The sequence below is a fragment of the Drosophila simulans genome, chromosome 3L, assembly GCF_016746395.2.
Source record: "Drosophila simulans strain w501 chromosome 3L, Prin_Dsim_3.1, whole genome shotgun sequence".
Classification (NCBI taxonomy): domain Eukaryota; kingdom Metazoa; phylum Arthropoda; class Insecta; order Diptera; family Drosophilidae; genus Drosophila; species Drosophila simulans.
In genome coordinates, this window is record NC_052522.2 from 1,437,815 (window position 1) to 1,465,435 (window position 27,621).

At 46.2% G+C, this 27,621-nt stretch overlaps 4 protein-coding genes and 2 long non-coding RNA genes across 10 annotated transcripts; 3 read left to right on the top strand and 3 right to left on the bottom strand.

Annotated features, from left to right (window-relative positions):
* The first annotated feature begins 3,344 nt into the window (after positions 1-3,344).
* On the top strand, positions 3,345-8,451 carry LOC6736343 (protein rhomboid). The gene is made up of 4 exons (XM_016170617.3): positions 3,345-3,686; positions 4,961-5,317; positions 5,985-6,402; positions 6,538-8,451. The coding sequence occupies exons 2-4, from the start codon at positions 4,982-4,984 to the stop codon at positions 6,849-6,851; spliced, it is 1,068 nt and encodes a 355-aa protein (XP_016029813.1). The 5' UTR covers positions 3,345-3,686; positions 4,961-4,981; the 3' UTR covers positions 6,852-8,451.
* Positions 8,452-10,336: 1,885 nt separating this feature from the next.
* Positions 10,337-11,566, bottom strand: LOC6736344 (N-alpha-acetyltransferase 30). Its single transcript, XM_002083185.2, has one exon. The coding sequence runs from the start codon at positions 11,491-11,493 to the stop codon at positions 10,858-10,860; it is 636 nt and encodes a 211-aa protein (XP_002083221.1). The 5' UTR covers positions 11,494-11,566; the 3' UTR covers positions 10,337-10,857.
* A 1,218-nt stretch (positions 11,567-12,784) lies between these two features.
* Positions 12,785-14,781, bottom strand: LOC27208525. The gene is made up of 3 exons (XR_001600906.2): positions 14,083-14,781; positions 13,691-13,794; positions 12,785-13,637 (listed from the first exon to the last, which is right to left on the bottom strand). It is a non-coding gene; the product is annotated as an uncharacterized LOC27208525 (long non-coding RNA).
* A 369-nt stretch (positions 14,782-15,150) lies between these two features.
* On the bottom strand, positions 15,151-26,835 carry LOC27206733 (protein rhomboid). 2 transcript variants are annotated; one of them, XM_039294120.2, is made up of 7 exons: positions 26,602-26,835; positions 26,455-26,547; positions 26,339-26,362; positions 26,093-26,269; positions 16,481-16,711; positions 16,008-16,419; positions 15,151-15,950 (listed from the first exon to the last, which is right to left on the bottom strand). In XM_039294120.2, the coding sequence occupies exons 1-7, from the start codon at positions 26,770-26,772 to the stop codon at positions 15,601-15,603; spliced, it is 1,458 nt and encodes a 485-aa protein (XP_039150054.1). In that variant the 5' UTR covers positions 26,773-26,835; the 3' UTR covers positions 15,151-15,600. The 2 variants fall into 2 exon arrangements, with proteins under 2 accessions (XP_039150054.1, XP_016029814.1); XM_016182550.3 differs by lacking the exons at positions 26,093-26,269; positions 26,339-26,362; positions 26,455-26,547; positions 26,602-26,835 and adding an exon at positions 18,194-18,385.
* Positions 17,046-17,808, top strand: LOC6736346 (dynein light chain roadblock-type 1). Its single transcript, XM_002083187.4, has one exon. The coding sequence runs from the start codon at positions 17,152-17,154 to the stop codon at positions 17,464-17,466; it is 315 nt and encodes a 104-aa protein (XP_002083223.1). The 5' UTR covers positions 17,046-17,151; the 3' UTR covers positions 17,467-17,808.
* On the top strand, positions 19,090-27,399 carry LOC27207190. 4 transcript variants are annotated; one of them, XR_005544068.2, is made up of 6 exons: positions 19,090-19,372; positions 19,443-21,203; positions 21,267-24,336; positions 24,397-25,737; positions 25,806-25,939; positions 25,995-27,399. It is a non-coding gene; the product is annotated as an uncharacterized LOC27207190 (long non-coding RNA). The 4 variants fall into 4 exon arrangements; XR_001600318.3 differs by having other exon boundaries at positions 19,443-20,765; positions 20,824-21,203; positions 25,806-27,399; XR_006541796.1 differs by having other exon boundaries at positions 19,443-20,603; positions 20,660-21,203; positions 25,806-27,399.
* Positions 27,400-27,621: the final 222 nt, after the last annotated feature.

Genomic DNA, 27,621 nt, shown 5'->3' on the forward strand with positions numbered 1-27,621 from the left:
CTGAATACTCAAATTAAATGCGAATGCGACGCAACTTAAGTGTGGACGATGTGATTTATATGAAGGGTCTGAGTTGGTTAGTTTGCTCATCAGCCAACTCCGTTGATCGTGCTAATTTGATGAAAGTGTTTGAGGTTGAGCCATCTCCACCTGGGAAATCTCAATTTGCGTGTCAGCAAAAGTATCAACAAAGTATCCCATCACTTTGCAGATCGCTATTTAAACTGTTTTCCATGTACCCATCACATTTTGTATTCTGTGTTTATCCGGGAACTCTTTCTCGGCCATTATCTGATTTTCTTATCCGCCGCACCAGGCTCTATTTATTTATTCATTCTGATGACTTACTCCGGAGTCAGAGCCAATTTGGATTTGGCCATTGGAAACCCTGTTTGCCCGGCTCCCTGTCCAGCCTTCCTTTGTCTCAGCGCCTGGGAGAAATGCGGGCATCAACATTTGTGTTTGCACTGGTGTCTCCTTTTGGCTGCCAGAAATGCCAGTGTCGACATGTCCTGGGAACCATTCCAAATTCCGAGCGGGCTCCGACATACATACAAATGTCCTTTTTTGCGGACAAACTGCTTATTTTCAGTCCTGCTGCTGCACTGACCGCAAACCCAATGCCGTTGTCCTGCGTTCGTTTTGGTCTCTGGGCTCCTCGATTCGGTTCGGGATTAGGATGCACAATAATTTGAACAATTGCTACTTGAATGCAATGTTTATGTTCAATTATCGTGGCAGCACCACTGACCCGTTCGGGTCGTTGCAGTTCATTGATTAACATTTTTATTATGCATATTCGCTGGTCTGTTATCCTTGCTGCGCTTCCATCCTTCCTTCCTTCCTTCCGTCCATAACAATAAATTTCCAATTTGTCTTTGGCATTGGCCATAATGACGTCCACAAAAGAGACCTTAATCCAATAGATAAATTTCGAGCATTCCCCGGCTTCTTGGCCAGGACTCCTTGCTCCTTTTGTGCGAAGCGAGCCACAACTCCCACGATTCCTTCGGCTGTTGTGGACAGTCTCATTACTTGTCCATTATTATTGGCCTTCATTCTCAATCAATTTTTCAATTCCACTCTCATTGCCATTTGCAATTGGCCCGTCAAGTTGTGGCTCCTCTTTATCGTTCGCCCATCACTTCTGGCATTTCCATTGTTGTTGGTTTGGAAATTTGTTCAAGGAGTTGTCGTTATTCTATTCCATAAGCTTTCCTCTTCTCGAAATCAAAATGATTAAAACAAGAAAACAAAACAAATTCCCTTTTGCTGCTGAGTCAGCTAAGTGAGTCGCTTTCAGCACTCAGGACATCATCCAGATCGCATCCTCCCATTTGCATCTGCCTTCTCAGAAGCTGCTTGAAAGACGCGCCCCTGGCCGATGATTAGTGCTAAGATCCTTGGGCAGGATGGGAAAACATGCGGTGGGAAAAACACACATCGCGAAACATTTGGCGCAACTTGCGGAAGACAAGTGCGGCTGCAACAAAAAGTCGCGAAACGAAACTCCGGGAAGCGGAAAAAGGACACCTTGCTGCGCGGCGGGAAGCGCAAGTGGCGGGCGGAATTTCCTGATTCGCGATGCCATGAGGCACTCGCATATGTTGAGCACATGTTGGGGGAAATTCCCGGGCGACGGGCCAGGAATCAACGTCCTGTCCTGCGTGGGAAAAGCCCACCCACGCCCACTCGGTTACCTGGATTCGAGCTCGAGTGTTTTGGGTGGCTGGGATTGCTTCGGTTCGGTGGGCGACCTTGCCAGTGCATTGGGTCCATGTCCGTGGAGTGCTGGCAATGCGTGTCTGGCACAATGAAAACGCAGCGATGGAGGGCGGAGGAACTCGACCTGAGGGAACGTGGGAAAAAAGGATTTACGATGAAGATGAGCTCACGCTCACGCTGAGAAACTCCGAGCTGATGACGTGCCTGGTCATGGGCATGTAGTGCAACTGCTTACCTGTTGCACGCACATGTTAAAAAGTCATCATAAATCTCAGTGGACGAGGACGAGGACTCTGAATCTGTTTGGGCATTTCGCCTCTCTTTTGCGCCCTGTGAAAACATTTTCACTTTTCATGCGGGAGTTTCTGCCGCCGAGGTCGAGGATGACTGGCCAGGATGGGTATATGTATGTATTTGTCCTATCTATCCATTAGATCTGTGTAAATTCCCAGCTTATCATGCAAAACACGTAACCACGTCGCCTGATCCTTTCGGCCAGGAAGCCAAAGCTACTCCTTTTGTGCAACATGCCGTGACCTTTCCCGCGAACTCGTGACTGCAGCGGCTCAGGCTGCCTAATAATTTGTATAAATATTTATTTTTGCTACCGATTTCTATCTGCTCGCTCAACGCCCGACTCCCAGGGAGCTCTCGCTGGAAAAGGTGTGAAATTCAAAACCCCTGACAATGATGATCTCCTACCGGGAATCGGGGAATCAAGGGGAATCAGACGGGGCTCGGTTTCGAATTCGAATCCGGGACATGTTCCGCATTGCTGAGCCGATATTCTTGATTTGCATTTTGAGCCACTTGCTGTGGCACGTTCCCTTCAAAAAACAACAGAATTATAGAAGCAATGATTTAGCCATTGAACAAAACGGTTACGGATTTATAGAGGAATTTAAAAACTTTTTTTAAACCAGCAAATAGTTTTGGAACTCATTTCAATTTACATTGTGAGCCATTGTGACATTGAAGTAATTTCTGGAAACTATTCGAAAGTGCGAAGCTAAAGAAAAAGCGACTGCTAGTCCCGATTTCATCATCTTTAATTGTGTTACCAATTTTTGTTTGACTTTCTTGTCTTTGTTTAAAGGCATCGACGAGAAACTCAGCAAAACAATGGACTTAGTACCCACAAATACAACTAAAATGAGAATTTGCAATATTACCTAAAGCTTAAGCCTCTTCCCGTACGTTAATATACATTACTAGTAATAATATAAAATAAGATAAAAGTCAAGCAGTTTCAAATTAAGCGCAGCGGCCTTGCTAGAATTTCGCAACATTGCAGAGATTAGAGCTCAGATCTGCGTAGTAGGCCATGACAAAGCGCAGATCGCATTTGTTAGTCAGTTGGCATTGGCAAGAAGTGCTGGCCCGATGAGTCATTCACCGTTATGTGGCAAGACGGCAGATGGGGAAACCGGTGAATAACCAGCGACGAAGAACCTTCGAAGTTCGAACCGCTCGCCTCGAGCTGCAGCAGTCGAGTGACTGCAGTGCACCCCACCCACACAAGACCAGATCCGGATGTGCCATGCAACACTTATACGAGCGAACCAAAACACAACATGTTCGATGCGGCTCTCTTATACTGCACCGTTCATCGAGCACTTATAAAGGCCGGCTGCCTTGCCATTCGAAAGTCAGTTGCGTGCGAGCCGCGAGCGCGAGATCATCAAACTGAGAAAGTCGGACTGCGACTCGAAACTGAAATTGAAACTGAAAGAAGGAAATATTCGAATTGTCGTGTGTGTGGGTGCAAGCAGAGAATATATCTCAAGAATATCTGAATACAAGCTCCTGGATTTACGAGCAGCAAAACTAAGTTACCAATGTGCGAGCCGAAAAAAGCGAGTGAAAAACGTGCGAATATGCCAGCTAACTAAAGACATTTGGATTACAAGAAACCCACGCATTTTGGATTATAAACACTGCGACAGGCAGAAAAACCTAAGGTAAGCGCCGACCCTAATGAGAAAATACGCGAGAGCTAAAAGATACAAAATATGAGTTGTGGGATACAAGATACAAGATATGCAAGAAATGTGCAAATTGCAATAGAAATTGTCACAGCGGCAAAACAAAAGCATTTCAACTTAGAGGCGTAATGAGTTTGTTCAACCTGTGTGCTCTCTCGCTCGCACCCTTTGCCCGTTTTTTAGGGGTGCGAGTGCGGTAGAAAGCATAAAAAATGCAAATTACACCGCGGGCCATGTGAAACTATGTTTCTGACCAAACAGACAAAAAAAAAGGAGAAGAAATGACGGAGGGAGCAGAAAGAAGGCCGAATGAATTAATTCATTATGTCTTAAAGCCCGCTTTCGACATCTCTTCTTCATGCTCGCATGGACATTCGGTGCAGTCTGCAATTAAAGTTAATAAATAAATTAATTAATAAGCGGCCGACTGCGATTTCGTGCCTTATTGAAATTGCTAGGCAACCGAAATGAAAAACACGAAACGAGGCACGACACCCACTCACTTTTTCGAGCAGTGTAGGTAGCAGACACAAAAGCAACAACGGTGCGTGTGTGCAATGCAACTTGAGGCGAAGGAGAGAGAGAGAGAGAGACAATGAGTGTGAGTGGGAGAAACGCGTTTTTTGAAGTTTTTTTTTTTGTTGAGCAAGGCAATGAATTTGTTATTTTTTTTTCTTGTTGTGACGAACAATTGTTTGGGGAATTTAAGAAGATTTGTGCTGTGACTGTAATTGAATCGAATGCGATTAACATAATTTGTGAGGAAATGTCGCTGGGCAGTGAATTACAATAATGCCTGGCCATTAGCTGATTAGTTGGCCATTAGCGAAGATGATTTCAGGGCCGAAAGTGCAGTTTATGTAACGGCGGAGAAGCTACACAAGTATCTCCATCTTCAAGTTTGTCCAGCTAATTTCGGACCAGAAACGCAAACTTGGCCCATCAAATTTTATGGTTAGCTCTCGCAAGCTGACCCAGTTTTCCCTTCGGGGAAAAGCAGCCAGGAAGTTGCAGGCATCGGAATCCGTGTCCCAGGCCATAAACAAAATTCTTGCCCACAGAAAGCATGCTTTTCCTTCGCTTTTCTTTTATTTCTGCTGCATTTCCCCACACTCCGGTTGTCCGAAGTGTTGTAATTGCTCTTGTTTTGTGCTGCGTTTTATGAATAACTTATGCACTTAATTGATTTTTGTTTATTGTTCGGTTCAAGTTAATTAATCACACACTTTATGCGCTCCGTCTTTCTCCAGAATTTCTTCAACGGCGCCAGCATGGAGACCCCAACACAGAATGTAAACGAAACCACGGTGGATTTGGGCCAGGAAAAGGAGAAGGAGGCGGCGCAGGAGGAGGAGCGTGCCACCGCCGCCAAGGAGACCATCATTGACATTCCTGCCGCGTGCTCCAGTGCCTCCAACTCCTCGTCCTACGACACCGATTGCAGCACGGCCAGCAGCACCTGCTGCACCCGCCAGGGCGAGCACATCTACATGCAACGCGAGGCCATTCCGGCCACGCCCCTTCCGGAGTCCGAGGATCTGGGCCTGCTGAAGTACGTCCACCGCCAGCACTGGCCCTGGTTCATCCTAGTGATCTCCATCATTGAGGTAAGCACACACAGCCAGCTCAGTAACTCAGCCCATTAAATCAAAGGAGCCGCAAACTTTCATCCCAAGAGCGATAAAAATGATATAGGGGGCGGAAGGCGGCGACCAAGGGCGGAAGTTTTCCGAGAGTTTTCCTCGCTTTTCGTGTTTCGTTTCGTTTTCTGCGTCTGACTCGCTGGCGCCCCCGAAAATCGATTGTAAACAAGTTGAACAACAAACAGCTGAAGGAAAAGCGAACAGAAAAGTTTATGAAACCAGACCGTTCGTAGCTTTTTTCTTTTTTGTTAAGAGCAGACCCAAAATTGTCATGTGAAAAACAGCGGAAGATGAGAAGATGGAAATGATAGAAATTGTTAGTTTGATAGCGAAAATGGAAACTTGCAACATTGAGTTTAAAATATAATTCTATACACTTTTGCATGGCCCTCTACATTCGTAATGGCAATAATTTGCTTCGTATAGGAACTAGCACGAATATCAAATAAACAGGGCGGCCCACGGGGCGTATGAGTTTAGTTTTTGAAGCCCTGCCAAGTTGGCAGGACTCGCCCTAAGCATTCTCATAGGACTTTATTTGGGACGTGGTCGCGTGCCAGACAGCAACAACATAAATCAGAGTGTGAGCCCAAAACTAACCCCCGATTCCCTCCTCCTCTGTCCATTCTAGATTGCCATCTTCGCCTACGACCGCTACACAATGCCCGCCCAGAACTTCGGGCTCCCCGTTCCGATTCCGTCGGATTCGGTGCTGGTCTATCGGCCGGACAGGCGGCTGCAGGTGTGGCGCTTCTTCAGCTACATGTTCCTGCACGCCAACTGGTTCCACCTGGGCTTCAACATCGTCATCCAGCTGTTCTTCGGCATTCCCCTGGAGGTGATGCACGGCACGGCCAGGATCGGCGTGATCTACATGGCGGGCGTTTTCGCCGGATCCCTGGGCACTAGTGTCGTCGACTCGGAGGTCTTCCTGGTGGGCGCCAGCGGTGGCGTCTATGCCCTGTTGGCCGCTCATCTGGCCAACATCACACTGAACTATGCGCACATGAAGAGCGCATCCACGCAGCTCGGATCAGTTGTCATCTTTGGTGAGTTTCCCCACTCTTTATGACTAGAATCTACCTATCATCTATCAGAATTTGTCAGATCTTTTCCCTCTATATGTTTAGCTTTATTTTCGATAACTTGACTAACTTGAATCCCTTTCGTTCTTCCATTTGCAGTCTCCTGCGACCTGGGCTATGCTCTCTACACCCAATACTTCGATGGAAGCGCCTTCGCCAAGGGTCCCCAGGTGTCGTACATTGCCCACCTGACGGGAGCCCTGGCAGGACTCACGATCGGCTTCCTGGTGCTGAAGAACTTCGGTCACCGGGAGTACGAGCAGCTCATCTGGTGGCTGGCATTGGGCGTCTACTGTGCCTTCACCGTCTTCGCCATCGTGTTCAACCTGATCAACACGGTGACCGCCCAGCTGATGGAGGAGCAGGGCGAGGTGATCACCCAGCATCTGCTGCACGACCTGGGAGTGTCCTAAGTGCGAGGATCGGCAGCGTCATCAGCGTGCTCGCAGGGATTCGGACTCTGCTTGAGCTTCAGGAGAGATCGAGAGACAGAGAGTTGGTGGAAAAGAAAAGTTCACTCAACGATTTAGTTCAAAACTAATTCGATATTCGTTTGGCTTTTGCTTTTCGTTAGCATTATCGTTATCGTTACCGTTTGCAGTTAACCGTTTCAGTTCCGAAACATAGTACACAAACTCAAAAACAAAGTAAGGGAAATACACTGGAAAAAATGCGAGGAGCGAGGAGAACATAAACCGAAGCCGAAACGTGTAAACAAATGTTGTGATAGAACCAAAGACTGAATTTATTTCGCGTGTAAAAACAAAGTAAAAATCAAGAGGAAAATCAAGGGGAGGAACAGCACTAATCGCCTCTCGCTATGATTTAAATGAACCAATTATCCATGTTTTCAATTAATGGTTTGCCTGTTTTCTTAAATTATGTATTTATTGGCCGCAATTACTCCAAAAGAATCGAATCGAATCGAAGCGTCAGCAAACTGTATCAAACTGTTTATACATCCATAAGCGTAATCTGCTCCGACTTAGTGTTATATTTATATATCTAGGTATAACTAGCCTCCTAACAAATTGTTTCAAATTGTAAATACTATTAAGTCGCACACTAGTCAAACAACAACAACAGCAACAAAAAACGATGGAAAACCACAGCAAAGAACCATTCAATTCAGATCAATTAAGCAAATCGAGTTAAATTAAATTAAATTATATTAAAGTCACTTAATGCGTTACAAAATCGAGCAAATATTTATCGTAATCCCCTACACACACACACACACAGACACTCGAAAGTATTACTAATTATATTTATTTATGGTAGGGCAGCGAGGGTTTATTAATTCGTCAATTGAGCGAGCTATTTATTTATTTATTTATTTAATAATTTAGTGAAATTCACACAAACAAGCACGAAAAAACAACAACAACAACGCAAGAGAGAAAAAACAAACCAATTCAACTGTAAAAATATCCAATTGAAAAATACACACGAAAAGCCAAAGAAAATAAAAATCAAAATCAAAACATTTCAAGAATACAAAAGTAATACAAAATACAAGCAAAAGCGTTTTCATTTCCCATTTTGCATTTTACTTTCAGTTTTTGGCTGCCCACAATTTAAGGGCAATAAATAATCGAGCCAGCAGATTATCAAGATACTTGACATATTGACCGATACACAGGCACACAAATCGCCAGAACATCATATATATATATATATATACATATATATATAGATAGATATCGTACGCAAATAGAGAAATATTCAAAGTAATCGCCGAATAAATACAGCTAATCTGGCATAAAAGCCAGCAAAGCGTAAGCCAAAATAGAATCCTTGTGGGCCCCAAAACCCCAAGATAGCATACTCGATTTTCCAAAATAATGGAACACTCCACCCACTCCACCCGATAAAAAAAAAATAAAGAAAAATAAAACAAACTAGAAAACGGAAATGTTCAGCACGAGACAAGAGAAAAGCAAATAGCAAAAAATTATAGATAAATAAATAAGAAGAGAGAAATTGAACAAAAATAAATGTCTAAATTATAAATGAAATTCTCGTTTTCTTCGCAAATAACTCAGGGCACATATGTATGTATGTATGGATGTACGGATGTATGTATGTATGGATGTACGGATGTATGTATGTATGTATGTTTTGGGGGGAACCCAATCAATATTTGCTCCACATAAATATGGCAATTCAAAGCGAAAGGCTGCAACTGCTACTAAGACTCGAGGAAAATCCTTAATTAATACCCACTCCGCAGAAGACTTGTGTCAACGAATTTTCCCACTTGAAGGTTGCCACTGCCACCAATCGATACTTGCTCTACATAAGTTGGAGGCGTGGCAAATTGAAATTAATATGAAATATGATGTCGCAGCATAAGCATTTTGTAATAATTCATATTGTCATTCCACATTTCATGCGACTATTCATGGTATTCAATCCGCCTGGATTAGCAGGACTAAGTCCATGAATTTCCAAATAGGCATTCCACTCGAAGGACTTTCAGCGAAACAAAGCGTTTATTCGACTAAAGCATACCTATTAGCCATAAGCAATTAATACAAAACTGAGGCAGAAACATGCTGATCGAATATACCTACCTAATCAAAATTGTTGTGGATATTCTCAATTAGTAATGTACTTCCCTCTAATTTACGCATACGAAGTACAAACATACTCTTTAACTGAAAAAGTACAGGGTATAATCCCCCAATATTTCACTTATTAATGATGCATAATCAAGGAAGCGTTGCCAAATCAAAGATGCCTGAATACATCTGAAAATTAACAAAACACTTGGATAGCTTGATGAAAATCACACAGTAAAATGTACGAAAGTAATACAATTTACATAGAGTAAGAACATCTTTTTTCTGTTCCAACTGCAATTAGTAATTGTGCATAATCAGAGCTGCCTGATTGCACCTGCCAATTAATTTCCTCTTAAATTATACAATTACGGCAGATACAAGAGATACAGCAGATAAAGCAGATGTGCCTCCAAAACGGGACACAATCTTAGTGCCTTCCGATTTTAGGGGGCGGAGTAGACACTCGCCGCCACTTGCAACTCCCAAATCCCAACTCCCGTGCAAGAAGACAGACAAGCCAACCTCATCCAATCCAATCCAATCCAATCCCATCCGAAACGCACCCGGAGAGTCTAGGCAGTTTGAGGAGCAAGATTTATGGTAGACAGGAGCTGCCGCCTCGTGGACATCAAATTGAAATTCAGGCACAATGTCAACAGCAATCGAGGACGAGGTCAGACAGGCTCAGACGACGGCGGCGACTGCGATTGCGAGTGCCAGTGCGAGTTCGAGTCGGAATCAAGAGCTGGCTCTGCGGAGCCGAAAAATCCACATAAATAACGCGGGCATCCAACTGACCCCCCTCAGCCCGTTGGCATCTCGTCCAGCTCGTTTCTGCGAATGGCAGGTGCAACTCAATCAACGCTCCGCTCCTCGCCGCCCTCCGCGGTATTTTGCCACAACGTTGCATGTCATCTGTTCGGGGCTCGGTCGCTGGAGCTGTGGACAGAAGCTGCGGCTGCGACTGGGAGCCACCTGCCCAAAAGTTGACTTTGGACGTTTTTGTTTACATTTGGCGGAAAGGTGAAGTGGCGCAGCGCAAAGCTGCCACGGAATGGAATGGAGTCAGCATCAGCATCAGCATGAGAGCACCAGAGTCACAGCCAGAATCAGAATCCGAAACGGATCCAGAACTCAACTGAGGAAGCTGGTAGCAAGTTTCGAGTGGGTATCACAGATCAACGATCTGCAGATCGAACAGAAAGACCTCCGAGGGGAACCTCCAAGGGTTCAATGTTCCGCAGAGAACTCCGAAGGGAAGCGATGACCTGAAAGAGGTGCTCCAATCGTTAGGTTCAACTTCAGCTCGAGTGGGGAAAACCAGAGCAATATTCAATCTTAATCCAATGTTTATTATTGCATCATTCGGAAAACTAAAGCTGGCATTCGAAATACAGACAATTTGAACCATAATTTAGTTCAACAGATACTTAAGGACCACCAGAAATTCATTTGCTATCGAAGGAGCCCCATCTTCGAGAACTTTGCGATCTCCTCGATCGGTTTGAATGATTCGGGAAGGGAATGCCGACGCAGGATGGACCACCTATCAAAGCATAGTCTTATCGAAGCGACGAGTGCTGCTCCTTAATGTGTCGCGACTTCGACCCTGAGAAGCAATTATCCCTTCTGGTCGATCGGTTTGATCACCCTGCCCGGCATGACTCTTCCCAGTTTCCATCGACATCGGCCGTTTTGCGGCTCAATTAGGCGGCGGAGTTGTATCTACCTGATTTGAGGCGACCTTTCGGGCTACCCAAGTAGCAGCATGCTGGGGCGCTAATTGAAGGCGACGGAGCAAAGGTCAGATGGGAAGACCAATGCGAAACCGATCAGAAGCACCGGAAACTTTCTAAACCTCGTTCAAGGACGAGTCGTCGAAATCGTGGAGCATTAGCTTCAGATGAAAGGCATCCACGCCATTCAAGTAGTAGCGCAAATAACGCCGTTCCCGTATAAATCCCAGACTCTGGTAGAGCGCCAATGCTGGTTTGTTGCTCAGCTCCGTTTCCAGGACAACCATGGCTGCGTCTCTTATCGCCATGGCTTCTATGGCCCTTTCCGAGAGAGCTCTTCCGATTCCCCGCTGCCTGTACTCTGCATCCACCGCCAGCATGGCGATGTAGCCCTGCAGCAATCCATGTCTCGTCGCCTCCAACTTGCACACTATCACGCCCACATAGCGATCTCCATCTAGGGCGAAGAAGCAGAGGTCTGGCCAGTTGTAGACGAAGTAGCGATAGGTGTAAATGGAGTACGGTTCGGAGAGCTCCTTGTCGATCAGGCCCATGAGCACCTTGAGCTGTGACTCGTCTTGGAAGACACAAAAATGTATTCCATCTGACTTGGCTGCTGTATCTTCCTCTGGAAGATCAATCTTCTCCGGGAAGAGTGGAAGGTTCTTCGATACAAGACCCATTTCCTCTTGACCGTCTTTGTGAGAGAGTTCCTTTTGAGTACGAACGTCTTCCGGTAGAGCATCCCCCATTGTATACGTTTTCGTTAAGTTTTATATAAAAAACTAACCGATTTTTTAGCAAAAGCTTACTGTTAACTGGTATATAACATGGCCTACTCAATAGCATATCTTCTGAACCGAACGCAAAAGATTGAGATAGAAAACAAAAGCGGCCGCAAAAGAGTGGAAATGTGAAAATTCCTGACGCGACCTTGGTGGCAAGGCACTCGCACAAATCCCAGCAGGTGACAGTCAGCGTGGCAGGCTCTAAATGGCATTACCCAGACTCCTGTCTCGCTTCCCACTTTGCCCAGCTCCATTCAGGGCAATTAAGAGGCACGCCTGGGACAGAAAGCGGGTCGGGAAAAGGGGGAAACTCCCTGAGCATGTGAAAATTATGAAAATGTCTGCCACAGTTGGCCTCGAAGAGGGCTCCTTTGTTGTCTGTGCCAGGCTGACGAGGAGGACGATGTCGACGAAGAATACGGAATTGCCGGCAAGCACGCACAGGTGTCCACCAGGTGGGTGGAGGTGGATCCCGATCCCTGGGAGCTTCCAGGCGGGTGGTGGTGACAGCTCTGAGCCCAAAACTCCCCCACCCTCGTCAAGACTTGGCTTTGCATATATGAAAACTAATTTCGTGTATTAGGTTCGTGTTGGTTGATTGTGTTTCCCGGCCGCCTTGCCTGGCTTTCCCGCTTCCTATTTTACATCCGGATGAGGAAGTGCTTCCCAGCAATGACCTCATGTGACCAATGGTTAATGGAGCAGGGAATGCAACAGAAGCAATTAACCTAAAAGGCCCATAAAGCACACACACGGTGGGAGGACTCATTTCGGGGGTAACTCAATACGGGCTTTAAGTCACTTTCTTGCCGTAAATCAGATTAGCCCGGCTATAACTATAACATTGCTTGCTCACTTACCCCGCATTTTGATTTGAGGCCAGTTTTGTTTGATTTGTGACCGGGTTTTTCGTTGTTTGCAAGGTGTCCAGGAGGGCCTTTGTAAATCCTTCAGTCGTTAGCTTAATTAATATTGGCTCTGCGTCACGAACATATTGATCCAGAAAATCCGATAACTTTGATTAACACTTGTTTGTGCCACATTCACTGCACAGTTTACTACACATTTTTTCTACGTAATTGCAAATAGTACAGTGGAATCGGGTATTTATATGCATTCGTAGGGCTTATCCTTGCAGCAGCTCCTTTCATGATATTCTCGTATTATCATAGCTATTTATGGAGTTTCTTTCTTTGAATTCATAGCCGCAAACCTTTATAAAGCTGGAGTTCTTTTTCTCTGGCCCCTTGTGTTACTATTCCCGCCACTCGACTCCGTTTTATAATTGCTCCTGTGGCACGGAAAACGCTCCCACCCAGTCCATTCGGCCGCATTTCTAAGCTTTTTCAAATACCCAACTGTGGCAGAAATTAATTACACCGCCAGGACATAAGGACACTTGGCCCAGGAAAGGGAGTTCATGGAGTGTTTAATGAAGCGGTTTAAGTGGCGGGTTTTGTGGGGGACAGGCAGTGGCGGTGGCGGCGGCGGCGTCTCACAAAAAAGGCGGCCAGGCCAACAAATTTCCATATTTGCCCGTTGCAGTTGCCGTCGCCGGCGTCGAGTGAGATAAATGGATGGAGGACAAGTCCTGGGGCAGTTCAGGTGCCTCTTCCCCTTTCTTTCCACCTCAAGTGGACTCTTTGTCCAGTGCATTCAGTTAGTTCATTGAAAGGAGTTCAGTGGGGCCAGGCAAGAGGTTGCTCCTCTGGTGCCGTTTGGGTCTCTGTTTGGGCTGCCAATATTTCAGTTGGCCTTATGACAGCTACAAGTGCGCCCCTTGATAAGCATTCCGACGATCCCGGTCCCCATGTCCATGTTGCGGATAAAGCGACGACAACTGGACGATGTGAGATGCGAGATGTGTGAGGTTTCTTCGCCAGACGAAAGGCATATCGCAGGTTGCCAATTCCAAGTTGCCAGTTGCAGGCAGCAGGTTGATTCCCGGCAGTCGCGTGGGACGCGCTCCTCCTCATCCTCATCCGCTCCACATGGTCGCGTGCTCCATTGTTTGTGCCTTCCCTGGAATTCCCCGATTCCGATTCCGCATGAATATGTCAATGTAATGATCTCCGCCGTCTTCTGCTTCTTGTGCGCCCCGTTCGTATCTGTGGAATTACATAAATATTAACTTGTACTTTTTATAAACATGTTTGCGCACCACAAACGGAGGATTGCCGTCCTGGTCATGTTGAATTCCGAGCGGAGGAAGGCATCGATTGATATGATTTATACACTAAAGACTACTCCAGACTGGCTTCATTCCTGCGGAATAAGTTAGTTGCAGAGCAGCAAGTTAGTCTATTGACATTAAACCTGATCTAAAAGTATCTTAGCGTAGCATTCGCATTAGAAGCTGGCTACAAATTACGTTCTGGTTTTTAATCAGACTGCGTACAGAGTTAATTAAAACATTACTGGGATCAATGATATAATTGTTTAACAATTAGAGCCCCATTAACAATAGGAAAGTATGTTTAGGAATAGCAATGCACTAAAACTAATGTAATTGCTTATATTATTAAATTTCTATGGATTCATTGATTTTCTTACCAGTATTGTCCAGTTTTTCTTCCCCTTGGTGTTTAGTTGTGCCGGTTTGTATTTTTCCCAAACCAAAATAACACCAATGCCGCATTAATCAGCGTCAATGGGAGCAGCTCCTGTCCAGAAGGATCGCTAAGAGGACTCAGTTGCGTTCCTGTCACATTTTGCTTTGCATTTGCCTTGCCGCATTTTTCCATCATTTTCTGCTTCTTCCCGGCGCCACCCCCGCGCCCCCCGCGAAAAATGTGACAACCCTGACGAATGACTTGACGGCGAAATGTGCTCAAACAAACATAAATTCCGTGTCCGCCGGGATTGGGATTTGTTGACTGCTCCTCCGAGTGGCTGTCCCGAGTTTCTCCCAATGTCCTGGCCAAAAACACGCAACGCGAAACGCCGGAAAAAGCCAAAGTTAACAAACGAAACGAAGGATTGCCAGGTGCGCGTGCTGCGCCAAGCGAAATTGTTGTTTTTTGCGAGCGGATTGTGTCATAACTCAAGGAAATGATAAGGATGGATGGCCAATCCTTATCACCCAGCACGCGAATCGGTTTAAACTCACTCCGCGTCACTTTTTAAGCCAATTTAAGGGCATTTTCGCGGAAAGAACAACGAAACGACGCGTCCACTTGAAACCGTAAGTTCTGCGATCAGCCGAAAAACGTGTGGCAACATTTCCACTGGAAAACTTTAACCCTTGAGCTTCATCTTGACTTTGCAAGTAGTTTAACGATCGGCGTAAGTGTGTCCACACCGCAATCGCTAAAAATTCCAGCTTAACCCCTATTAGTGAAAGAAATTTTCTAAATTTTAAATGTACTTTTATTTACATGTGAAACAAAATGTGTAAATAGAAAATATGTAAATTTATGCTTTACTCTGTTGGTGCTTGGTCGTAATTGATTTCTTAAAGCTGGCAGTGCTCAGTTACGCTCGGCTATATCAAATTGAAACCGATTTACTTCAACTTTTTGGAATATATTTAATATTATTTATCAGTTGTGGTTGAGGTAGTAATCTCAATTGCTATAAGGCCTGTAAAATTTAGAATAAATCGCTTGCATTGCCAATATATCGGTTTCCATATAGCAAAGCATATATATTTGTAATTCTATTTTACAGCTTGTGGAGTTTTATTCATTGTTAGCTCCTATATAAAGTCTTCTGGTTCTGCGATTAATCTTAATAATATGTAGAAAATGTGTAATTCCTTGAGCATTATGTTACACCTAATCAGTTCGATTTGTTGTAAATATTCTCTTACGATTCTAACAATATGTTTGTACTTAACTAGCAAACAAAACAAAATAATTTACGTCGCATGACACGTAAGCATACAATAAGATATTCATATCTGATCCTACAGATATAGGACTAACAAAACAATAAACGCGAAACTTAATCGACGTCCAAAAACAATAAAAACTTCAATGGAACGCAGTGAACAAAATGTAAGCAAAATATCAATTAAATACAAAACAAGGATCGAATTCTGGTCATCCTGTCGCTCATCCTCCTGGGATTTCACACCTGGAAATCATTGAAAATGGTTTCCGTGACACGGATTTTCTCCACGCGTATGTTGAACATCGCAAATCCATTCATGATGTTGAAGGCGATGGCGAAGACCACCAGCGCCAAGTACGTTCCCAAGGCGATCCACCAGAGCAGCTGCTCGTGGAGCTTCTGCTCAAAGCTCTTGAGGACCAGCAGTCCGATAGTTAGGCCAGCAATGGCACCCGCCAAATGGGCCACATACGAAACAGCACCCGCCGTTTCCGTCTGATCTATGGCCAGGAATTCACTCGAAGATCCCAGCTGCAGTTCGTCGCCAGCGTAGCGGGCATAGATGGCAAAGCCAAAGTCGAAGGAAACTAGAAGAAATTGACCTGTGTTAACAACACTAAGGTTTCGGTACGCTAAACACTCACCGAAGACCAGAATGTGAAGCAGCTTGATGACTCCATAACGCATCTGGTGATAGTTGAGCAGCACATTAGCCAGGTGGGCGGCTAGCAAAGCGTATACTCCTCCACTGGCGCCCACAAGGAACACCTCCGGGTCAAAGATGCTAGTGCCTAGGCTTCCAGCTAGCACCCCGGAGAAGTAGATGCAGGCTATCCTCGTGGAACCATGAACCATCTCCAGTGGCAGCCCAAAAACCAGCTGCACTGCCACGTTAAAGCCGAGATGGAGCCACCCGGCATGGAGCACCATGTAGAAGAGGAAGCGCCAGATCTCGTGACGCTTATCCGGACGGTAGATGAACATGGAGTCCGAGGGTATGGGTCCCCTTGGGGCCGCCTCACCCGTGACCACTGAGTGGTAAACAAAAAAACCCAACTGGGGGAAAAGTAGTTAAAATCAAGCGTCTGTTCAGGGAGAGCTCAATCTTCCAACGCACCTCCACCAGAGTAACCAGGATGATGAAAAAGGGCGGCGGACAGCAGGTGTAGCGATCGGCGTAGTACTTGCGATCCCGCTCCTCGGGCAGGATCTCCATGGCCACGGCGTGCACCATTTTGCGAAAGAGTGGCGGTTCGTTCAGCACCAGCTGGAAATCGTTTTCGGAGCAGACTTCACGATCTCGATGGTGTACGGCGCACTTGAAGCTACGTGTCCGCTTGCCGCTCATCTGGAATTAAGTATGGAGGTTTAATCAGCAATAGTTGATGCATATTTAAATGTGAAGATAACCTGCAATTACATTTCTGGCTATGGTACTGCGATACCTTTTTCGATGTAATTGATTTAGCAATATATATTCCCTAGGATGGTTATATAAACACCACTTCTTGGGTAACCAATACATAGTTTACAACACAATTACTTAGAACTTCGCTAACAAGAAAGTGTTTAGAAAATATTTCAAAATAGTTACAGGGTTTCCACTATTTCGCCTTTCAAAAACTCTCTAATCTTGGTAGCCTTGTGATATAATTTCATCAATATATCAGCAGAGACTCTACAGAACTTCAGTTTCCTGCCAGAATTACTCGAATGCGGATCAAACATAACTAGAAAATACAACTTTTAGACAATTTCTAATTTCCAGTTTTACAACTCATTTTCAAAATGTCGAAAATTTATCTGAAGGCCATGGAGGATGTGGTGCAGCGGAACACGGACAATACGAACCGGATTACGGAGCAGGCGCAGGGATTCGTCGTGTCGGAGAATGCCGGGGACAGTCTGCTGCACACCTCTTTCGATTTGACCACGGCGCAGTCGATTGTGAAGCACCTGCACGCCAGTTTCCTGAAATTGGCCCAGAGCTGCGTCCGTGATCTGGACACCGAAGATAAGCTGTGCTTCCTGCGCGTGAAAACCCGCAAGCACGAATTCCTGGTTAGTCCAGAGGATGCCTTCACTGTGACCGTGGTATTGTAATCCCCCGGCCCATTTGGAGGTCAACGCAGTTGGGACATTGTTGCTTGCCGGAGGACAAGCGATAGAAACACTAACACACCCACTATCGCTACTGCTGTCCCACTCGCTCATTGATAATGCTTTTGTTGCAGATCGCTGTACATGTTAAATCCCCCCCCCCCCCCCCCCAAAAAAAAAAAAAAAAAACTAAGCAAGCCATAAAATTATAAAACCAACATTTATGCGTGTGACCGGCCAAACTAAATTATGTTTATTATGTAATTAAGATGTTGGCACAGATGCCGATGTCAGCCATTAAAACAAACGCAAAGCGGGCAAAAATCCGCAAAAAGCGGAAAATAAGCATTGTGTTTAATTAAAAGTGAAGCCTACACGCAATTAAAGTGCTCGACTACGACGATTGCGAAAAGAAAAAGGCCACAAATTAGGCTAGCAACGGCCTCAGGGCACAAAATAGTTACTTCCGCCAGTCTGGGAAGGGGGAATTTATGTATCTTCTAGTTAATCAGCGCTAGGCGGACTCGCTTAATGGCAGTAATTATCAAATTTTGTTTAATTGATAAGCTTCCTCTGGCGGACTGGAAGCTATGACACTGGAATATCATATGGGTGGCTACACTGTTCTTGCGCGGGTGTGCACCAAGTACTCCCTTCCAGCGAAAACGCCGTTTTTCTTTTACACATGTACACAACTGTAATATTCACATTCTGCGAGTATTTCACTTACGCAACGAAACCGCCGCTTTTCTGCTTTATTAACTTAACTTCCTTATAAATTTGTCATTACGATTACAGTTTAAACACAATGAACACTTAACATTGAAAAAACGACCGATTTTACAACTTTCCCGCCAGCGTGCCGAAGTTTCGTTTCGCGCTCTGCGCTTTGCACTCCCATCCTAGTTCTATTTCCATTCATTCCGCTTAGTAGTGTTGCACAACGCCAGCCGATTGATCATCGAATCTAGAGCGCTAAGATCAAAAATAAACAGAAATCAGATTTTACTTCCGAGTTTCCGATTTGGGCCAATTTCTGGGTATTAAATTGTTTCGATTCGCAGACAAAGAGCGCAGAGAATCTGTGTTGTCAACAATGGGAACACCCACACGCATTGTGGCCGTGTGACAAGTCGCATTTTCGGCAAGATCAAGCGATCACAACAAAGTGCCAACAGGGCCAATAGGGCGAAATTGTATTCCCAACAAATAATTGCTTATCGTTTGTTTGGCGGACGCTGGCTGCTGCGGCTGATAATGTCATTATCCTGGGCGCAGAGCAGCGCAAGGAGTCCGAGTCCTGCACGCCGCATGACGTCACCAGGTAGGCGACTTCAACGCCATTTAACGGTGCTAAAAGCAGACGGCACAGTCGTGGGCGAAAAAATAGGAGTGCCAGCTTAAAATTTAGTTGCAACTCTTAAAATTACAGTTTAAATTGAAGAGAGTTTAATTGAAATTGTGTAATCTTCATATTTTACTTATCAAATTTCTAAACAGGTACGTACTTTAATATCTCACTATTATCTTGGCCTCTGCTGTAAACTCGCTTCATTCACCTTTTGCAGGACAAGCCGACAAATTGACGCAAAACATTTAACGCTGGGAATTGGGATTGGGATCGGGTCGGCGGACATGGTCAAGCGGCAGACAGGAGCGAGGAGTGTGGGGCTGGAAAGGCGAAGGACCACAGGACGACGTGGCCGGCTCGGTTCTCTCGCTCGCTCTGTGAGCCACAAAAAATTCCTTTGAATTGCGTCCGTTGCAGCAGGAGCACACAAACACGGCGACATGTATTTTCCGCATTTTTTGTTGCCTTCTGCCTGTGGCTATGCGCAAAAAAGGACATCTCCGCCGGCGGTGGCAGGATGACGGTGGTCCACAGGATCGGTGGCTCGCTGGTTCGGAGGTATTGTGTGCCCTCTATTATGCATTGCGTACGGCCTCGCCCGGCGTGTTGACATTTTTATTCCAAACAGTTGAGCAATATTTATAAACTGGCCGAAAAAAAGGAGCGGGAGGTGCCGGAGAGGAGCAGGAGAAGCAGGAGGAGGCTGATGCGGGGGTCATGGTGCATGATGCATGCCCAATGGCTTTATTTCCGGGTGACCGTGTAAAACGTGCTCGTGGTTTGCAGCTTATTAAATGAGCTATTTGATTAACATTGTTCGGCGGGGCTCGTTGTTACGCTAATGAAAGGACAAAAGCGAATATTTGGACTGCGAGGCACAAAGGACACAGGCCCGAAGCCATTTTACAGGACAATTCAGAAAAACATTTATAATGCAGAGCATGTTTTATATACCATGCATGCAAGGAAGCTATGCATTTATATTTGAAATACGTAAAGTGAAAGCAAGGCACAAAGTCACAGGAAGACTTAGTATTGATTTCCATATTATCTTAATCTAATTTAACAGATTACTCAACTTATATAATCTGTTAAGAATAATCTTATCCTCGAGATTGACTTCAACGTGGCCCTAGCCTTTTGTAATATGCAATTAACTTCCCACAAACAACAATGTTCATAAACATCGGGCAATTCAAACATTTCTACATTAATCGAAATTGTACAATTTACTCTGCCACTCAATTACTTTGTTTTTCTTTGGCAGCTTATTAAATGCCACATTCTGCATGCCCAGGAGCGAGGACTCAGCATCTGTTGATGTTTGCACGGGCGAAACACCTTGGAGTCCTGGGGAAAACCGCACGAGCCCGACCAGATGATGATCTAATTGAATGACAATATTATGCCAGGCCTAATTCAATTTGCATTCCTTGGGAAGAGGAGCAGGTGGAGGAGCTGGGCTGAGGGACACGGGCTGAATCTTAAACAAACACGGCAATTACTGCCGACGGATGCACTTGTCTGGCCAAATGACTTGGTCCTGTAATTAGCCCGGGGATGAAAGGATGCGGGCTGGGTTCCCGTTTTTCGGCCCTTGGCCCTTTGTCGGCCTCCTCGGGGGTCCGCCTAATTATCACATTTTTACTCATTAAATTCACATTTGCCTGTTTTTTTTCGTTGCTTTTCCCCTTTTTTGGCAGGTCCTGCGCGGATCCTGCTGTCTAATTACAGGCTTTGAGCCGCCCTGGCCACCGAATGATGATTGATTGAGGGAGTAGTAGTAGTAGTAGCCTCGTAAAATCATACCACATAACTTCCCCGCTTAACTCATTTCCATTCCAGGTGACATCTGCCCAAGCGCGTGCCATGCCAAGGTGCTTCGAGGAAAGTGCAAACAGCAGATGTAATGGATATGGAAAAGCAAATCGAAAACTGATTTGGAGCGGAAGTTCGTTTGCACCTTTCTGCAGTTTCCTGCCAGAACAATAAACATCCACAATCCGCAGCTACAGCCACTTCCATTCCATACCCACAATCGCAATCAGAATCGCCGAGTGTTCCATATAGTGCCACGACTTGTCTTGGCCTTTGACGCCGTCTTTTGTACTCAGTGAGTTGAGTTCAGATGGCATGGAGATGGAGATGGAAGATGGAGCTGGAGGTGAAGTCACCGCCCGTTGGCTTTTGAATGAGCTGCAAATCAAAAGCTATACGCGATTTCACACACAGTACGGATTAAGGATATGCGTGTGCACGCAGAAAAATATTTGATGGGTTATGAGTGTAAAAATAATGTAACTGGCAGGATTGATATATGACCAAGTTCCTCCTGGTCATATTATACCCAAAATCTTGAAAAACTGAACGACTTTTGCTCATGCTAACTGTATGTATATGATCCAATACATTTATACTTGAAATCTCCATTATTTTCTCCATGTATGCAAAGGCAAGGAAGGACCAAGGATCCCCGGCAGCTGCTCCTTCGGAACGCTGTATTTGATTTGCGATTCGAGGCTGGCGGAAATGGAATGGCACGCGAGGCACTCGTACTTTGTTTGACGATTGGCAAAAATGCTGCCTCCATTGCCCGACAAAAAACAGAAGGAACAGAGGGACCAAGGACCCGCCAGCCGTAAGAGACTTCCACTTGAGCCGCACGCATTGTTTGCCCTGCGAACCGAAGGGGCGTGCTTGGAAATCGGATATAGGATCGCTCGTTCGGGACAATCAAATAGCGCAGCGGAGTTTTCCAACCCACTGAGCAGCCGCAATCGGCGGCGAATCAGCTGCCTATGGCCTGCCTCCAAGAAGAGTCTACGGCGATGAGGTGCCAACCCGAGCCACGCGTGTCCCGTGTCCTATGGCCAATGGTCAATGGTCAAAATTGGACACTGGCCGTCTCATTAGCGCACCAAAGGCTGGAGGGTTAATGATGCGCACCCCGTGCTTGGGCTTCCGTCCCCCACTCCACGCCACTCCGCCTCCCGGCAATTATGCGACGCACTTGAGCTTGAAGGGCCTCGAAGGTGAGGAGTACACTTGGACAAATCGAACAACAACTGGTGCACTACATAAAAGTTTCATATAATTAATGTTGCTTACTCAATCGTTTGACATACGACTTGGAAATTCTTAAAATAAGTAAGTAAGCGGCACTTCCACGTAGTCTGAATAAGTAGTTAGGAATTATAAGCACATACTTGTACTTGAACTCCTGTTTTTTCGAGTGTACGCGTAGGAGGACTGCAGTGGCCATTCATTGACCCCGTCTGTGTAGTAGCTCGGGTTTTATGGTGTCGTCGTAAATGTCAGGTGCGCACCCCATTTAAATTTATTCAACGTAATTAGTTGTCTCCCCATAAAGTGCCTGTAAGTCTGCAGTGTGTGGTGCCAGTGCACGAATCTAATTTGATTGCCAACTGAAAACTACAAGTGTTAGGGGATTACGATGAAGTGCTTCCGCCCGGGCCCGAAAAATTCGATTTCCCCTTTCGAAGATAAATTTTTGTGGCGCGGATTAAACGACACATAAACCATATAAATGGGACGCAACACACCTGCAGGTGGAAAACATGCAAAAACGATAATTGCGAGATATGCGAACGGGACATGACGCCGCAGGATGCCAAACGAGCTGCTCCATCCCGCCGGCGCTCCAGTTGGGTCACCATTCTCGCCTCGGTTATCGGTGAATTCCGTGACGATGGCAAAAATATTGCAACGCAGCCAAAAGGGGCGGAAAAGGGCTGGCGGGGAAGCAGGCGGTCTGGGTCCTGGTCCATTTCGTGTGCACGTCGTTATCCTTGCCCCGGATGCACAACAATCAAAATAAACGGCTGCCAAATTGACCATTGACCAAACATCGTCAGCAGGGAACGGCGAGGAGGTGCCGACGACCATGCAGCAGGATGTGCGGGCGGCCAAGGACCTCCAGGGGCAAGGGTGCGAACTGAAGCACTGGATAGCGACATCATCTTTGGCCCCGTCACGTCCACTCTCTGCTCCGTTCAGGAGTCAAGCAGCCATCTCGAAATAAACATGAAATGCTCTTGTTTTTGTGCAGCGGGAAAACGATTAAAGGTAAAAGTGGAGAGAACTAGCACATTTCTATTGGGAACCGAATCCAAGGTGTTCCTTGCAGGCTGTTAAAGCAAGGACATGGAAACTAGACACAGGTCAACCCATTCCTCAGAATGTAATCAAAGAAATCAATTCAGGTGTGGAATTAAAATTCATTGTAATGCTATACCGATATCGTTTAAGCCAGAAATATGTGTAATGGGCCATAATTGATACCCTATAAGCCAGATGCCGACCAGAGTTAGTAACTGCCGCTACATAATTAACCAGAAATGTTCGCTCATCTCGCGTCCCCACTCGATTTACGATATTATTGCAGAATAATGAAATCGCCAAGAGATTCCAATTCAATCTACGCGCCTCATAATGGCGTAGGCCATTTATGGATTGGCATTGATTTAATACCGCGTCGCGAGAGATCGCCTCCAGGTTCGGTTCCCCCGAGTCCGAGGCGCAAGGCATTTTGCACCTACTTCAGGCCCAAGACGTCCAAGTCGCGCTCGCGGCTCCAAAGTCCGCATCTGATCTGATTCCGCCGCCTATCGCTCCCCAAGATCAGCGGCGCAGACGCCACCTCGTCGGATGCTGCATCGGCGGGCAGGAGGGCATCGCAGCACTCAGGAAAAATGCACCTCAGAACGGAAGATTCTCATTTCGAAAGTACAAATTCAAATATATTGTCGAATGCTCCTCCATAAAATCCCTCTAAGTACTAGTGAATTCTAATTCCGAATCAATAATGTAAATTATTTTGTGGACGCAGTTTCAGATTACTTGCTGTGCCCACAGATACCACTACTATTACTTGCTCATCAACTGCGAGGCGACGACTGAAAGGATTTTTTCTGAATGCACTGCTCCAATGTTTATTCAATAAACCCGATCTGAGATGCAGCGCGCCAGGAGGAGGAGCGGCAGAACAGCAGCTGGCTGGCTGGCTGACTGGCATTCCTGCGAGAAGCAACCGTTGAGCAGTGCTGCAGTTGGCCCATTCAAGACAAGCCGCTGGAATTTCTTGGTGCGTGCTCGGCACAGGCACAGTCCCAGTCCCAGTCGCAGTCACAGGTTGGGGCTCGGAATCGGATTCAGCTGGTCTGCCAGCGTCTGCCAGCTGCGCCTCCTGATTATGATAATGGCAGTTGGACTGGACCGGATCGGGCTGGATCGGGCTGGACCGGGACAAGCACCAGGCTGGGCCACGACGGACCGCTCAGCTCATCCCACTGGCCGGCCAGTTGTGCGCAATTGCTTTCGTTTATGATCGAATGATCGAATGCCTGGCAGCTCCGTTGACTTTCTGATTAATGCAAGAATGCTCCTTGGCGGCGTTCCTGCTTTTTGCCCGATCCCACCACCACTGACTGCAATTAAAAGTGGATACCTCGCACTAAAAATTGGACGAAGGCAGGACTGGACATATCCACGCCAAAGACAAGGTCAGGGCGCTGAAGTTCTGAATGCATTCCATATATCCTATACATCTACTCCATATATAGATCTTTTCAACTGAATACCACCAAGAATTGTCCAACTACTCGGTATATACTTTCGGCTGAAACCCAAACCAAGTTAATCCCAGATAAGAGCATTCCCAGTTCGCCTTCGTTCGCGGTGCCACAGATTGATTTGATTCCTGACCGGCTGCCGTCGCCTGCTGTGCCTGATGTCCGATGTCCGATGGCTGGTCGAGAGTCGGGGAATAGGAATGGGAACGGGAATGGGAATGGGAACCCAAGTGGCGGCCAGATGCAGACTGGGCCGAGGAAGACAAACGACAGTCGCCAGCGCGCCTCGTGCCTCCAGTTGTCATAACGTTCAACACGTCGTGCCCCTCGGTGGCGTCTTGCGTCTTGCGCCTTGCGGACCACGTCCTCGCCGCGTCCACATGCCCGACTTCTGTGCGCTGCCATAAAAGGATTTGTCACGTGCGAGCTTTTGTTGGAAATGCAACAATCATCAGCCTGCATTATGCATGGCGCATTGCCAGGTTGGACATCGCATCGCGGCATTCCTGGATTCCTGGCGATCCCTCCGCCAGGTCCTGGTTAATATGCCCTCCCGTCCGGCAGATCATTGCAATTTATAATTAAGTGGAAATATGTTGTCTACGATGGCAACAAGGATCTCAGATTGCTGGCGCAGATATGAATGGCTCGCAAAGGAGGGACAGAGAGGGAGAGAGGGAAACGGAGCCCTCAATTGGAATAACAAATGCATTAGCAGGCCAAACAAGGACCTAATAATGTCCTCGCCGGGGGAATGTGAATGGAAATCCATTGTGCAAAGAATGGCCCGGGTCTCATCCGCAATTACCGTTAGGCACACACACACACACAGGGGCAAATGAGGACACGTCGGCCTGGCTAATTCATGACTTTAAGGACACTTTGGCAAACAATCGAACGGCCAAGGCGAAGGAATATTCACAGTGCAATTGATTATGCATGAGTGTTTTGTCGTGTGCGGTTTGTGTGCGTGCCAATCAACTGGGTAGAATCAATCAAAATGCAATAGGATTGCCCTGCCAATCAAAGGCAAAGCCGAGAAAAGCGCTTCCATCGCTCGCAGAAGTCACCTCTGCGGCCCACTCCCCCCCAGTTGCACAGCTCAAGTCCAAGGCAGCCAGATCCTGGCCAGTATTTTCGGACCACATCAGGACAAATAGCCAGTGCCCAGGTAACCAGGACAAACACTCAAATGCCTGGCGAAGCGTGGCGAAGGAAGCAAACGAGACGTGGGCTTACATACAGAAAAACTATGGTCTAACTTTTTTCACAATCGATGTCCTTAGTATCCTTTAAATAACTTAATCCGCAGTGTATTTCATTCGGAACAAGGTGTGTATATGTACGAGCATAAAAGTAAGATTAGTAAGATTAGTAAGTAACCCCATTTTTATTCGCAGTGTAAGCGTAAGCGGCGCATTTATTTGCCAAGCGCACTTTTTGCATTTGCCAAACAAGAGTGCGGCTCCTGCCAGGACGAGGCCTTGTCCTCCGTCTGTTTGAACACGAGCCTACACTTCGGACCTCGTCCTGGGTGAGTACTTTGCACCTGTGTTTGCACTTAAATCGAGTTTGCCGTTGATGAGCAGCCCGGGACAAATAGACGCACGGCATGGGTGCTTTGGGTACTTTGGTTACTTGGCCAGTGACCACCGGCGATTGTAATTGCGGCACTCGGCACACTCACCACATTCACAAAGTCCTGGAACGTCACGTAGCCGGGTCCTGTGGGCAGCTTCGCCTTCTTGGCCCGCTCCAGCAGCAGCTCCCGCTTGTTCATAGGCACTTGGGACAGGAACTCCGGCGACTTGAGGGCCACGAGGAATTCCTCGACGGATATTTCGCCAAAACCCTCGGGATCGAACTGCAAAGCGGGGAAAGTAATTACAAATAAGTATAATTATAAGTATTCCTTCGGGGTCGGCTTACTCACCATGTCAAAGAGCAGTTTCCATTTCTGTAAGTAAAGTGAAGAAAGAAGGAATTATAATAAGTAGCTCGAACAACTGGATATGCAGAGGTGGTCAGGATTTTCGTATTGGAACTCACATCTCTTAGTAGCTCCCGTCGCAGCTCGGCCTCATCGAAGTCCGAGTTCAGGGACGTGTGTTCCGTATCATAGCCGGCATCATTGGTGCATTGCTGGGGAATATCAGAGTTAGGGACATGATCTTACAAGCACCTCCAGCTCCTTACGTAGCGCATTTGGGTGTGCGAGAGGGATCCAATGGAGGCCAGGGAGCCGGCGATGGTGGATATGTGCTCGATGTCGGCCAGAGTCTCCTGCTGACTACTACCGCCGGCATTTTGCTGGCTGGTTGGGATTTCCAGGGCCCGCGAGCTTCCTCGCTCGGAGCCGGGCCACATCCTGCAGTTCCTGGCTATCCAGATTTGGTTTTGGGATCAGGGTGGATCGTTGTGTCGTGGTTTGGCAGTGTTTGTAGCGATTACAGTTTAGCTGCGGAAAAGAAATTATTAAGTGCTATACTCCGACCTTGACTTCCTTGCTCTCTAGTTGAAATCCAGTATTGTAGAAATTTAAATAATAATTTGTTGCAAAAATAGTTAATAAATAGCTGTTATATATTTTTAAAATGTTTGTTTTCGAAATTCCCCGACTGGAGCCACTGTGCAGAGCTTTTCCATCTCTTTACCCCAAAAGCTCTTTTGGACGCAGTTCAGTTTGGACGACATAAATTCCACCACCGATTTGGTCGAGTGCGCTGAGATGTCGATTCTCACGCGCTCATGATTTTCGAGTGGCGGTTCGAGTGCCGCTGAGGTCGGGATGATATGAAATGTTCATTCATTTCGTTTTCTTAATAAATATATATGTAGATATTTTCCGTTTGTTGGGGGGCCTGTGAAATCAGTTTGTTGCAATTTGACATGACTGGAATTGCTGCACTTTTCGCGGGCCCAGAGAGATACTTCCGGATAATCATAGGCTGCTGGTTTTCAATACCATAGCCTATTTCATGGCCGGCAAACAAATTTCCTTTTTGCCCTTTGTTTTGATTGCCAAGTCAACGGTTTGTTGTCGTTTTCCCCTACTTTCCGCTGATAAGGAGGTTATTGATCCTGCTGGAAATGGAAGGCACACTGCGCAGAATCCGGCTGGCAAACAATTGTTTTGCATTTTGTTTACGCCTCGTCAATTGCCGGAACTATTTTGTTTTCATTTTGTTGAATTAAACTAGGCAATTGGCGTTGATT

What these genes read in the sequence shown, in the direction of transcription:
- LOC6736344 (XM_002083185.2), bottom strand. Translation starts at nt 11,493, where the DNA reads ATGGGGGATGCTCTACCGGAAGACGTTCGTACTCAAAAGGAACTCTCT.
- LOC27206733 (XM_039294120.2), bottom strand. Translation starts at nt 26,772, where the DNA reads ATGTGGCCCGGCTCCGAGCGAGGAAGCTCGCGGGCCCTGGAAATCCCA. An exon ending in CGCACACCCAAATGCGCTAC is followed by an intron (nt 26,548 to 26,601) that starts GTAAGGAGCTGG and finishes GATATTCCCCAG; the next exon opens with CAATGCACCAATGATGCCGG. An exon ending in TCCAGGACTTTGTGAATGTG is followed by an intron (nt 16,712 to 26,092) that starts GTGAGTGTGCCG and finishes ACTTAATTCCAG; the next exon opens with ATGAGCGGCAAGCGGACACG.
- LOC6736343 (XM_016170617.3), top strand. Translation starts at nt 4,982, where the DNA reads ATGGAGACCCCAACACAGAATGTAAACGAAACCACGGTGGATTTGGGC. An exon ending in TAGTGATCTCCATCATTGAG is followed by an intron (nt 5,318 to 5,984) that starts GTAAGCACACAC and finishes TGTCCATTCTAG; the next exon opens with ATTGCCATCTTCGCCTACGA. An exon ending in CGGATCAGTTGTCATCTTTG is followed by an intron (nt 6,403 to 6,537) that starts GTGAGTTTCCCC and finishes TTCCATTTGCAG; the next exon opens with TCTCCTGCGACCTGGGCTAT.
- LOC6736346 (XM_002083187.4), top strand. Translation starts at nt 17,152, where the DNA reads ATGTCGAAAATTTATCTGAAGGCCATGGAGGATGTGGTGCAGCGGAAC.